Here is a 14,254-nt window from a genome sequence, read left to right as displayed (position 1 = left end):
TCCTCCACAATACTGTCTTTGAGGGCAGCAACTCATCATTTCATTTCTGTGTCCCTAGCACCTGGGCCTGTGCCTGACACAAAGCAGGCACACAGATGGACAATGGACTGACAGGTGGATGGATGAGTGGTTGAGTGGATAGATGGATCAATGGATAGATAGGCAGACAAAATACAAACAAACTGAATTGCTGAGATGGGGAGGGAAGGGAATCAGGGAAGCAGAAGAAATAATTTAAAAATAATGTCAATCCACATGCAGAAGAATGAAACTGGACCACTCTCTTTCACCATACACAAAGATAAACTCAAAATGGATGAGAGATCTAAATGTGAGACAAGAGTCCATCAAAATCATAGAAGAGAACACAGGCAACACCCTTTTTGAACTCGGCCACAGTAACTTCTTGCAAGATACATCCACAAAGGCAAAAGAAACAAAAGCAAAAATGAACTATTGGGACTTCATCAAGATAAGAAGCTTTTGCACAGCAAAGGATACAGTCAACAAAACTAAAAGACAACCTACAGAATGGGAGAAGATATTTGCAAACGACATATCAGATAAAGGGCTAGTTTCCAAAATCTATAAAGAACTTATTAAACTCAACACCAAAGAAACAAACAATCCAATCATGAAATGGGCAAAAGACATGAAGAGAAATCTCACAGAGGAAGACATGGACATGGCCAACATGCACATGAGAAAATGCTCTGCATCACTTGCCATCAGGGAAATACAAATCCAAACCACAATGAGATACCACCTCACACCAGTGAGAATGGGGAAAATTAACAAGGCAGGAAACAACAAATGTTGGAGAGGATGCGGAGAAAAGGGAACCCTCTTACACTGTTGGTGGGAATGTGAACTGGTGCAGCCACTCTGGAAAACTGTGTGGAGGTTCCTCAAAGAGTTAAAAATAGACCTGCCCTACGACCCAGCAATTGCACTGTTGGGGATTTACCCCAAAGATTCAGATGCAATGAAATGTCGGGACACCTGCACCCCGATGTTTCTAGCAGCAATGGCCACAATAGCCAAACTGTGGAAGGAGCCTCGGTGTCCATCGAAAGATGAATGGATAAAGAAGATGTGGTTTATGTATACAATGGAATATTACTCAGCAATTAGAAACGACAAATACCCACCATTTGCTTCAACGTGGATGGAACTGGAGGGTATTATGCTGAGTGAAATAAGTCAATCGGAGAAGGACAAGCAGTGTATGTTCTCATTCATTTGGGGAATATGAATAATAGTGAAAGGGAATATAAAGGAAGGGAGAAGAAATGTGTGGGAAATATCAGGAAGGGAGACAGAACGTAAAGACTCCTAACTCGGGGAAACGAACTAGGGGTGGTGGAAGGGGGGAGGAGGGCGGGTGTTGGAGGGGGAATGGGTGACGGGCACTGAGGTGGACACTTGACGGGATGAGCACTGGGTGTTTTTCTGTATGTTGGTAAATTGAACACCAATAAAAATTAATTAAAAAAAATAAAAAAATAAAAATAATGTCAAGAAATCAATGAACCTGAAGAAGCTGGGAGTGTGGGGAAGAAAGAGGAGTGGTCCATCTGCACTGTATGAAGAGTAAGTGAAAGAAATGGGAGAGTGAAAGACATTTATGAAGGCAGAACATAACTGGTAAGATTTTTAAAGGGACTGGAAATCAGATGTACAATATGAAACAGTGTAATGCCCAGAGAGTTTTTATACTACAAAAATAAGGACATATTATTTTTAAAAACTGAATTCAGAAGAAAATCTCATCAGGAAGAAAGAAAGAAAGAAAGAAAGGAAGAAAGAGAAAGAAAGAAAGAAAGAAAGAAAGAAAGAAAGAAAGAAAGAAAGAAAGAAAAAAAGAAGAAGAAGGAGGAGGAGGAGGAGGAGGAGAAAATCTCCCATTCCTTAAGTGATTAAAGTGGTTACTTAACAGTGCTTCTTAAAGCATCAAGGGACTCTGAAGGAAGTTTGCAGGGAGTCATCCTTTATCATGGGATCCCACACAAGGTTAAGGAGCAGGGACAGGAGCTGGAGTTTCGAGGCATGAAAGAGGTTCATTATGATGGAGTGGAGGGGGGGAGGACTAACAAAAAGTGGGTTGGCCACTCTCTCCCCAGGGGCAGGGGACCCTGGGGTCAATTGCAAACTCTGGAACAGTCACCAGCCTGTTCTAGAAACCTGAAGCTCCCCGCTAATTAAGAGTGCAGTCTTTCCTTGAGAAACGGAAGAACCTACACAAGCAAAGTCAGCCTTTCTTCCAAAATAGGTGTTGGCGACAGTGGGTGGGCACGTGGGCTGCTGGCCCTGTCGTCATCTTAGCATGGACCCTGGCCTTACTGAGGTAGGAATGAGGTAGGAATATACTTTTCATGCACCAGGATCTAAATTCCTCCTTGCACCAGCTGGACTCTGTAAAGTCACTAGCTCAATTATGAGCAGGGTGGCTTCAAGGGCATGTGGCTTGTGTAGTTACAAGGGCCCTATGCGTAGCTTACTCTCCACCATGGGGGCCCACATTTGATTTTGCACCAAGCCTTGGAAATTAAACAGCTAGTCCTCATTATGAGAATTTATTTCATCAGTAGACAGAACAACTCCCTCCTAATCAACAGGTCAACAGGGGAGGTTCCTTGTTCCCTCCAGGACCCATCAAAGTGTTTGTGGAGTTCAAATTCTAGAGGTAAAATAGACTCTAGAGACTCCAGCTTTTAGCTAAGGGCTCCTTCCCTTCCTCATTTCACAACTGAGGAAACTGAGGTGACTTTCACAAGGTCACCAATAAATCAGGAGCAAAGCCAGGCTAGAGTGCAGACCTCTCACTACACCACTCAAGAACACACTAGAATCCCCATGGTAAAGAAAAGAGGGAAGTTTATAGCAGGGGCACCCGGAGCCAGGCAACAAAGAGTTTGAGAAGCACAGCACATCCAGGGTGGGGGGATTTTTTTGTAGCTTCTGACACATCTTAAACCCCCACCTGAACACACTCCAGCCGCACCACACTTCCTCCATGGCTGCTCCTGCCTGCAACACATTCCTGTTTCCTGGCACCCTTCCCACAGCCAACTTGTCCTCATGCTTTAGGCTGTACCTCCCCTAGAAGGTCTCCAGTCTTCCAGGGAGCGTGAAGTGCGTCTCTCCACTAGGCACCTGGCACAGTCCAGGTGGTTGGTTATTAACTTGTCTGTCTCCCTAACTAGACTGTGGACTCTGGAAGGCACCACGAGGCCCCTCTGCTGACAACCTGCACGCAGCTGTATTCCCACATCTGGCCCAGAGCAAGCACTCAGTCGATATTTAAGAAGTGAGGAAGGGAGATGATGTTCTTAAAGAGATTCTGGGAGCGCCTGGGTGGCTCAGTGGATTAAGCAGCTGGCTCTTGATTTTTGGCTAAGGTCATGCTCTCAGGGTGCTGGGATTGAGTCCCACATCTGGTCTGTGCTCAGTGGGGAGGCTGTTTGGGATTCTCTCTCCCTCTCCCTCTGCCCCTCCTCCTGTTCACACACTCTCTCTGTCTCTCTAAAATAAATAAATAAATCTGAAAAGAAAAAGAAAAGAGAAGGGAAAAGAAAAAAGAAAAGGAAGACTGGACCAGAATAAATGGAATTGTAGGGAGCGGAATAAAGGTTGTCCAAGTATGAGGTCTCCTAAGCAAGGCAAGACTAGACTCTAAACCCACCTGTAACTGGTGGCCTTGTATTTGCTGCCCTGAGCTTGGCCTGAGAACACGACGCTCGGATTGAGTAGCAGAGGCACAGTCTCCTGGAGACCGAGAAGGTACAGAGCCAGGAGGCTGCCCTCCCAACGTATTTGCTAAAGAAAAAAAAAAAAAAAAACAGAGGTAAAAGAGAACATTTGGAAAGAGGGCAGAGGGCAGAGGGCAGGGGGCAGAGGGCAGGCTTAACCCACACACTAGTTGCCTGAGCCTTCTGTGGACATACACAGCCCTCCTCAGCTGCTGGAATGCCGGTCTTGCAGGAGCAGACACATGCAGGCACTTCCCAGGACAGAAACAAAGGTAGCCAGAGCAAGGGAGGGCTAGGCAGTGGGAAGACGAGGGCAAAAGACAAGAGACTATTATCTCTCTCTCTCTTTTTTTTATTCTCTCTCTTTAGAAGCTTCCATTTCTGCAAAGAAGAGTTAACACCTGGTTCTCTTTCAGTTTGGCCCTTTTCAACATTGTGCAACTCTCTTTACTCTCCTGGATCTGTTTCTTTACCTGCCATTTCTGTGGCCCATTTCTAAGGTCCATCGCAATGACACTGGGCAACCGTAAGGGGTCGCACCACCTCTGGCCCCACTATCCTTCTGCAGTTAACCTTCACCATAACACCGTCCTCCAGGTATGCATTTCTCTGTGCAAAGCCAAAGCTGACAGGATGGCTCCCTAGCCCTGCCCCAGCTCTGCTGCCGTCTGGCTCTTCGTCTGTACAGGGCACAATATCTCTCCCAGTTGTGGACGACCAAGGCCAGACCAAGCAGGAGCCCTCCTGGGCAGTCCAGGAACTGCTGAGCCACAGGACCTAATGCAGACTTTGAAAAACTTTCCTGTCATTCTTGTGCTGAGCTATGGATGTTTCCAAGTAGGTTTTAAGCTCTCTGACCACCACTAGACACTAGAGTGGGGAGAGTCCATAGAGATAGTGTTGCTTGAAGAGGAAAACAGGCGCAGAGAAATCTGAGCCTTGCTCAAGACCACAGCCAGTGAATGTCAGTGTTCTGTCCTGCACTTGTCCCTCAAAGGACGGTAGGATCGGTCCCTCCATTCTTCTTCTGTCCCCAGGAAAGGAATGAAGGCCACTGTCTCCCATCCCCTCATCCCCCTGCCTCAGGAGCTAGAAATCTGAGAGGATGCAGTCCTGCATGCAAGCAAATGCTTTTGTCCTCCTTCTAGACTCCCAGGAGCTAGGAAATGAGATAACCACGCTGCAACTGTCTTATTTCCTAACATTTGTACAGCCCCTAAACATTCACATTTGTGATTTTGCTTGATCTCCCCACACCTCACATCTGCATCCTTCCACTGGACAGACATGGCCAAGATCAAGTCCACCTGTGGTGCCCAGCCTAGACCGCCGCAATGTTAAGCAGCAGCTCTCTCAGTCCAGCAGCCTTCTGACTATGAAGTCATGTCCATGACCCCTACTGTATCCATTGACACTAAACCAGACAGGAGTAGAGACACTTCAGTGGAAGCCTGGAGGTGGTCCTTGTGTATCAAAGTTCCGGCTTTACGCAGGCACCTGCTAACACTAGACCTGAAAGAAATGTCTGGCCAGGTCCCTTAGCGGCCCTTTCCTTCACTAGCCTCTCCAAGGTCACACTGCCTCTTTCCTCCACCCACCAGAGTCCGATAAAATGGACGCTGCCTGATTTGTAGCTGCAGTGACCCTGCCACTAGTCTTCAGCAGAGTCTGCTTTACCCTGAGCCTTTGCCGGAGGCACCATTTTATCCAGGTATTAACACCTGATGCCTTTTGGTATCATGAAGTTCTTAATTCCCCCACTAGGAGCCAAATCCCAAAAGTCACACTTCGAGTTTGCAAAATAATTCACCATAAGGAAGCTGGGGTTGATGTTAGGCAGAGAACAAAACCAGTCTTCCCCTTCTCTGTTCTGGAGCACTAGAACACATGCGCCTCTCCCACTCATACCTATAGCCCCAGCATCAAGCACCACTCCCAGCACATGGGCACTCTGCTTTTAACAAGCCACAGCCTCCGGGTACCGGGGAGGCCTCCCATACACAGGAAATGTGTCCGGGACCTCATGGGAACATCTCTGCAGAAGAACCACTCCAGACCTCATGGGTCAGGGAAGGCATCTCAGGGGAGCTGCTTCTGTGAATAAATGATGACATCAAACTACTTCCAGGGAATCCCCAGTTTCCAGCAACTGGTGAGGCCCGGGACCATTGAGTCCTTTCACTTAGCACAAAATCTCTCCAAATATAGATGTGCGGAGGCCAGCTTGAGAACTGCATACACACTGATACCTTCTTTAAGCTTTCCTAAGCACATGGCAGCTTGGTACAGGAAACATCTTGCCACCCAACTCTTTGGTTTCCAGAACTCAGCATCTATGGTTGCTGTGATGAGGCCGGTCACCTGGTGGATGCAGACAAGTCTGGGAACAGTCATCTGGGTCCCAGTTGGAAATTGAAAACCACTGGAACGGGCTTTGGGTGAGCAGAGGGGGGCCTTGAAAACACAGGCGGGCAGCAAGGAACTGAAATCTGCAGACACTTGAGGCTCTGACAAGGAGAGAGAAGAGCCCAACGCTAGTCTGTTTAAGCTGGAGACCCGATGGGTGAGCTCCTCCTTTTTCCCTCCAGGAGCAAAATTCAGGAAACAACTCTATTGCCAAGGGCAGCTCAGAAAAGGAGTAATGCATGGAATTTTGCTTTGTTAAGTGAACTGAGACAGAATGAAGATCAGAAAGAAGGGAAGGCAGGCAGTCTATGACCCGCAAAGATAAAGAGAGGCCAGCAGCAGCCAGTGCCGCCCATCTGGCATTATCTGATGAAGGGCGAATACAGGCACTTCTTCTGGCCCTTATTATCTATGTGGGGAAGATGTACGTGAAAGGTAGGCCTAGCAGGAGTGGACAGGCAGCAAAGCCTGCTGCATGGCACAATGCCCTTTGCCTCCGTACTCCCTGATAGAGGAGAGGATGTGAGGCTCATCAGCTTTACTTACTGCAATCCCCAAGAAAGCAAGCCTGATGGATTCTATAGACTTTTCAATCCTGGTTACACATTAAAGTTGCCTAGGAGGTCTATGTAAAGTTATAGGTACTTGGACTTCACCCCAGATCAGCCAGCCAATGTCTGGAACAATTTTCTGGTTGTTGTCAGGTTTGCTGTTGCTGTTGTTTTAGGGACAGGAAGGGACAGAGGGAAAGGGAGAGAGAAAATCTTATGTAGGTTCTACTCCCAGCGCAGAGCCAATGTGGGGCTCTATCTCACCACCCTGATATCGTGACCTAAGCTGAAATCAAGAGTTGGACACTTAACTGCCCTGGTGCCCTGAGGGAGTTGGTTTTTTTTTTGTTTGTTTGTTTTGTTTTTTGGTTTTTTGGTTTTTTTGGAGGGGAGGGGTTGTTTTTAAAGCTCTCCAGGTAATTCTACTCTGTAGGTAAGATTAAATTACAAAATCTTGATCTTAAACTAATTCAGCCCAAAGAATTCCAAGTTGACCAGATACATCTTCGCCACCTCAACTCGGGCAGAGCCCTGCTCTAACAGCAAGTTCAGCTCAGCATCCCTTCCCAGCAGAGCCCAGAAGTCCAGGTTCACTACTATGTCCCCAGAGAGCACTGAACAAATGCTTCAAATACTTGGTTTAACAGTTTTCCTAGGGACCAGGAATTAGACTGGTGGTTGCTTTAAACCAGAATAGTCAGGCTTGGGGAAGAATGTTGTAATCCCACAACTGGGTGCCTCCTTCCACGACCTGGCCCTGCCAGGCAGGAAAGGGCTGGTGGATATTCACGCAGGGAGGTAGTTGTGATCATTACAAGAAAACAAAGTGCTTTTCATGCTTTGTGTTTTCTATTTCTTGTGAATCTGAATCCCTTCCTTACAAACTGCTATCTTGTTTCTACGAGGTGGGGCAGAGACCAGCTAAAAAGTATTTTAAGTAAAAGGCCAGTCTAGCTGATAAGTTCCATTCAGTGTTATCAGTAGCTGTTAAGTTACATTTCTGAGAGCTGAGGGAAAGAAAATGCTTTGTTATGTGATTCAGGAATATATCTTTTTAAAATAGATTTAATGCCTCCCTTCCCCATATCAACTTTCCCCTGCCTGCTATCAAAATGCCCCGCAGACTCCTATAAGGTTCATATAAGGAATGAAGAAATCAATACGAGTGGCATAGCATTAACACATTCCCAACATCCTAAAGCTACATTCCTGCAGAAGTATTGGTTAAAATGGGCAAAGTTATTTAGATACTAGCCAGTTCCAGGGTGATCTAGGATCCACTTGAACATTTTTAACACAGGAGTCAGCAAATGTTGTTTGCAGAGATCCAGAGAGTAAATATCTTAGGACTGTGGACCATATAACCTCTATCACAAAGACTCAGCCTTGCTGTTGCAGAGCAAAAGCAGCCACAGACAGTATGTAAGTAAGGTTGTATGGATATGACTGTAATCCAAAACATTTTACTTGCAAAAAGAGACAGGTTAGGTTAGGTAGTTTGCTGACCCCTGTTCTACGAGACAATAGCTTCCATATACTGATCTCAGTGATATTAAATGGATGACAAGGAAGAAAGAATAACATGGAAAAAGACTGATACGGATTTAATGACAAATATTCCATGGTTGCTGAACATTAGAACGCTGTCCAAGGAACCATCATTAAATAAAACAATCTGAAAATAAGGCAATTCTCACATATACAAGTACACACACAAAACCTGTTGCTTTTAAAACCATTAAATTATTCACTATTTTAACAAATAGCTGTAAAATAATATTACAGTGAAGGAAAATGTGCACAAACGTCAGAAACACAGTTCGGATTGTCTATGAACACAGGTTCTTAGTCCGTACTTTTTCACACATGTACAGCCTCTTGATCCTGAAGAGACCACACGGCTCAAGGGGTTAACTTCTCATCTTCTCTTTCCAACTCAGAGCTCAAGATTTAATCAAGCCATTTAACCTACCGAAACTGCTCCAGGTTTTGCTAAGGAAAGAGCAGCCTGCACCTGACCAAATTCCCCAGGAAACAAATGATACACTTGCCTCCACCATCATTAATGAGCTGATGGATGGAATCTTCAAATGAACATTTTGAAGGGTGAACCACGGTTAATAGAGTTTGCTGGGAAAAAAAAACAAAAAAAACCCTATTACTCTCAAACTAGATATAAGAAATGACCTCCTGACTGCATTTAAATTCACTTAATGCAGCTATGTTCCCTGAAGAATTGTAAGAAAAATGGAATCACATTTTAAATGCACCATGAGAGTGGGGGTGTTGGTGGTTGGACTGTTTTCTTCTGCTAAGAGATTTGCTCATAAAAGGGATACTGAGGTGGTGGCTGACCCTCTTATCTCTCGTACCTGAAAGAAGAGAGGTCAATGAAATCCAAAGATTTCCACTGCCACCAAATTATTCTATATAAGCTTCAATCCCCTTTCCCTGCTGAACTGTCTCTTGAAAGCTGCCCATATGTAACACAGCTGATGCAGATGAGACTGTACAACAGAGTACAATGACAGCAAAAGGCCACATAACCCATAAAGTGGATAATTAATCCATGAACAATCAAAAGTTGGATGAGATTTCATAGGCACAGACTGGAGAGAACTTAAAACGGCTGGAAGAGGTAGATGTGCATAACAAAACAAAAAAAAAACACAAAGGAATAAGATTACCTACAAACTGGTTATATTATTTTCAAAAGAGTCCTAAATACTTAGTATTCAGAGGAAAGAGAATAAATAATGGACGTTTACTTTGTTCATATTACTCAACTAAAAGAAAATAATTAGTATCTTGCAAAATTATCTATCTTTTGAAAATCTATTTGCATTTGCAAATAATAATAAACTGATTAAGAGGGCAAGATCAACAGGCTATATTATACAAGCCCAGAATTCTCGGGATTTTTTTTGAAGGTGTTTTTATAAGGACAAGAACATGCTTTCCTACAGTCCCCAAAGAGGTTCTTTGCTAAAATACAACTGATCAAGTATAAATTACCAGCATCCACAGAAAAAGTCTGCTAGAACTATAAAAAAAATCTTGCAGTTTTTCTTCTTTTCCTTCGAGTGTGCCCAACAGTTTGTGAAGATGCTTCCATGAAAAGTACAGAGCAACTAACAATCACTAGTGAAGGAAACAAGACTGCTTTCCACAACTCTAACTCCTAAAGGCTAACCTAGGGGAGGGATTTTCAGCATAGGTGACTGAAACCTGTACAAGAGTCGTCTAACTACAGCCCCCTACTAGACAGAACAAACCTAAGACACCCTAAATACATGACAAAGACCAGCTTTGTCAACAAAGGACATCTTTGGCCTTTCTAGACTAGCCTTAAGTTTTCCATGAAGCATTAGAATCTTCAGTGTCTTTATTATATAAATCATGACAGGTAAGTCTTTCTAGCAGCTGAGCTGGAGAGCACAAAAGGTCAGACCGTACCTATCCACACGGTCATCTGCCTCTCTTCAAGAACAGCCTACTGTACTCCTGTCCCCAAGTCTTCCCTATGATAGGGGTCATAATACTGATCTAACTTCACAAAGACGTGAGAAACAACGAACAATCATTAAAAATCATAAAGCACTTTACGAATATAAAAGTGCTATTTTGGCATTTATAGAACAACCAGAAAACATTCATTGCTTGTGCTATTTGGCAATTTTGCACTTACACCTCTCCCTGCTCGTGCCTTCCTTGTGCAAAGCCTTGAGCTTTCTACTGTGCCTCCTCGTGTAAGTAAAAGACATTTATTTCTACTCAGACCAAAAGTCCATTACAACGTGGATGACAGTGGCTGTTTGACGATCTCCCAATCTCCCCCGTTACTACCAAGGGGGGGGGGGGTGCACCGGATACAGAGTGAAGGCAGATGAGACAAAGAAGCCTTGTACCCCAACATGTGAACATTTGCTCTCCTGGATTTCTCACATAAGGCTGGCAAAACTCTGAGCTAGTTGACTTTTGTAGCAGGTCACTGGGGCAACTGTTGCTGATCTGAGATTCACTGGAAACAAGCATCATGCTGGTCTGGGAAAGCGAAAAGTCACACATAGCTAGGATTGTTTCATTTCCCTGCACTTAGAAGATCACAAGGGAGACCTGAAATACTGGGCTTGGCACACCCCTAACACCTGACATCCACATAGACCACCTTCACCCAGCATGAAGCTAGACTACTTTAAAGGAAGAAGCAAAGAACCAGGGGGCAGGACCAAGATTTCCCAGGTGACCTTAAAACTAGTTATGAATGAGTGTCTAAACTTCAATTTCGCCCTTGAGATCAGTGTGTAAGCTTTCATGCCCGGTTTCCCCTGGATGCCTCAAAATAGCAGCGAACTGTGGCTCAGAGAAAGGAAGGGAAGAATATACAAAATATCCTCTCCAATAGGATCGACAAGGTTCCTCTACTTTTCATGAGACTGCAGCCGATGTGGGGGGACAGGGCGAACAGTGGCTTAACAGTTGGTGAGACCAGGGCTGAATTATTCATACCTGCCTTTTGTTTTACCCCGTAAGCACGTCCTCCCCTTCCCTGATTCCCACAGGCCCTCAGAGCCCCACTACTCCATCGCCTGCCATCCTGTTCACTCCCCTATCCCCCCAACTCCCCTTCTTCAAGGTCCTCAAAATGCCTGCACTCCCACCCGCTCTTCACGCCCTGCTGTGCGTATTTGAAGAAGTCACCGCTCAAGCACGTGTCCCCGGCATGCACGTCCTCGTCGGGGAGGAGGCAGGCAAATGATCACATCCCTAAAGAGCAACACTTACTCCACCCTCCCCTTCAAGACCCCCTAACACCAAGAGACTCCCCGGTTCCTCAGATTGTCCCTCCCGCCCCACACCCATTTCCTTCTACACAGTCTAGTCCCAGGACGTCTACTCCCCCACATGCTCCCCGAGGGCAGCCACCCAGCGGCCCGGCCCTAGCACAGATGCAGCTTCTGGTGCTGCGCAAGGTGCGTTTTGTAGCGGAAGCCCTTGCCACAGCCCGTGCACTTGTGCGGCTTGTTGCCGGTGTGGATGCGGCGGTGGCGGATGAGGTGCGAGCTCTGGATGAAGCTCTTGCCGCACTCGATGCACGTGTAGGGCTTCTCGCCCGTGTGCGTGCGCTGGTGCTGCGTGAGCGTCGAGAAGTCGCTGAAGCGCTTCTCGCACTGGCCGCAGTGAAAGGGCTTCTCGCCGGTGTGCACGCGCAGGTGGTTCACCAGGTGCGAGTTGCGCCCGAAGCCCTTGCCGCACTCGCGGCACACGTAGGGCCGCTCGCCCGAGTGCGTGCGCTTGTGCGTGAAGAGGTGCGAGCTGACGCTGAAGGTCTCGCCGCACTCGGAGCACATGTAGGGCTTCTCGCCCGTGTGCACGCGCTGGTGCTTCACCAGGTCCGAGCGCCAGCTGAAGCGCTTGCCGCACTCGCCGCAGCCGTGCGGCTTCTCGCCCGTGTGGATGCGCTGGTGGTTGGCCAGGTGCGAGCGGCGCACGAAGCCCTTGCCGCACTCGCCGCAGGCGAAGGGCCGCAGCGCCGCCGCCCCCGCGCCGCTGGCCGCCGCGTGCGCGCGCCGGTGGCTCAGCAGGTGCGAGCTGAGGCTGAAGGCCTCGCCGCACTCGGGGCACGGGTAGGGCTTCTCGCCCGTGTGCAGGCGCCGGTGCTTGAGCAGGTCGGCGCGCCAGCTGAAGCTCTTGCCGCAGTCGGCGCACAGGTTGGGCCGCTCGCCCGTGTGCAGGCGCAGGTGGTTGGTCAGGTAGGTGTTGCGGCTGAAGCCCTTGCCACACTCGCCGCAGCGGAAGGGCTTCTCGCGCGCCGGCCGGGCCCGCGCGGGCCCCGCCCCGAGGCCCCCCGCCCCGAGGCCCCCCGCCCCGAGGCCCCCCGGCCCGCCCGCGCCCGCGCCCGCGCCCACGCCCACGCCCACCAGCCCCACCACCGCGCCGCACTCGCCCGCCAAGCCGAAGGGCTCCAGGCTGGCGGCGGCGGCGGCGGCGGCCTCGGCCAGGCGGTGGATGCGCTGGTGCTGCAGGAAAGCAGCGCCCGGGCTGAAGCTCTCCCCGCAGTCGGGGCAGATGGTGGGCGCGTCCATGATGCTGGCCATCAGGCTGTCGAGCTCCCCGAGGTCCACGGCCACCGGATGGTGGAGGCGGCGGAAGCGGCGGTGGGCGGGCTTGTCGCTCCGGTGCCGACTCCCCAGGGAGAGGTGCCGCCTCCAGGGAAGCGTGGGAGCGGGCGGCTGCAGCTCTTCGTCCAGCCGGTTCTCGCCGGCGCTCTCCTCCTCTTCGCGGGGGCTCCGGGAAAGGCCTTCGGACTCCGACAGTCCCAGTCCCGGGAACATCGCCATCTCTGCTACGCCAGGTGGGTAATGCTCCTCGCGGAGAGCAGCCGCTTCTTCCTCACTCAGCAGCCCATCTGCAACAGCAAAGGCGGCAGTGCGGGTGACTCTACTTGGTGTTCATAGGGTAAAACCCAGCGGAAGCCAGTCTCAGTTAAGAGTGTGGAGCACGGAGGAGTCCCCCCCCCCCCCCGCCCTACTCTCAACCTCCCTCTCGCCAAGGCCCCCACGATTCTAGCCTCTTTTCCACCTGGTGCCTCCTGGGGAAGGCCTACAGGACATTGTGCTCTGAAACCTGGGCGAAGCCCACTCACCTGCCCCCTTGGCTGGCCAGTTCTTCTAGCAACTATCTCGAGGTCCAAGCCCCACCCACTGTACCGAGGCTCTGCTCCACAGAGCCTCCCGAAGGCCTGACAGCTTAAAATGGGCCAGGTGGGACTTTGTGGGATCTTGGAAGAGATTAGCTCACTCTAACAGCTACCAATGCCTTTCAAGGCCCTGGCCGCAAAGACAAGACCACCTGTCCTAACCAGGTAACAGGCTGATTTTTAAAATATAATTTGTTGGGGTAGGACAACAAACCAAACACATCCCAACTTAGGGGCTTCACTCTGCAAGTCGGGCAGGGGGACTGAGCACAGGACCTAGAGCTGGTGATCACAACTCAGAGACCATCCCAGAACACACACCTGTCTCTCTCTGGCTGCTTGATTCCAAGCAGAGGGCACTCCAGAAAGTTAAGAAAACGTGAAAGACCCTGCGCTTGTGTGCACTGCAGGGGAGAGCAGCGGGAAGTCTGGGACATGTCATGGGGGTAAGAAATGAACCTCATAGTCTTGGCCATAAGGTATTTCAGCTCTTTTCTGTCCCCAAGTCATGCACAGAGCAGTATAAAGCAATGAATGCCGGGAGATGGAACCAAGGAAGTAGATGGAGGGCCAGCACTTCCTCTTTCCAGGTCAGGAATAGCAAGGGGTTTAGCAGAAGATTTGAGCACTTTGGGCATTATTCGCATGAACCAGGGCAGGTCACTTACCACTGAGCTTACTTATCTGCAAACAGAGATGATGACTGTAACCGTAAACATCTGGAGACTTTGTTTGCTCAGTACTATGCTAAGTCTTCACCTGCAGCAACTCATCTGAACTCCCCCAACAACCTGATGAGGTAGGTTCTGATACACGAGCTGTGTCTCCTCTTGTGTTGTTGTGAG

The 14,254-nt window shown here is 48.6% G+C and overlaps 1 protein-coding gene across 3 annotated transcripts in view; it reads right to left on the bottom strand.

Moving 5' to 3' along the window:
- Positions 1-8,287: 8,287 nt before the first annotated feature.
- ZNF697 (zinc finger protein 697) overlaps positions 8,288-14,254 on the bottom strand; it is a 30,488-nt gene continuing 24,521 nt past the window's right edge. For all 3 annotated transcript variants that reach the window (XM_072766770.1, XM_072766771.1, XM_072766772.1), the window contains one exon: positions 8,288-13,118. In XM_072766770.1, the coding sequence (XP_072622871.1) occupies positions 11,650-13,118 (1,469 nt within the window). In that variant the 3' untranslated portion in view covers positions 8,288-11,649. The remainder of the gene's footprint in view (positions 13,119-14,254) is intronic.

The sequence above is a fragment of the Vulpes vulpes genome, chromosome 8 (assembly GCF_048418805.1).
Source record: "Vulpes vulpes isolate BD-2025 chromosome 8, VulVul3, whole genome shotgun sequence".
NCBI lineage: Eukaryota > Metazoa > Chordata > Mammalia > Carnivora > Canidae > Vulpes > Vulpes vulpes.
Note: the sequence above shows the minus strand (reverse complement) of the source record. Positions and strands in the feature narration are given on the sequence as shown.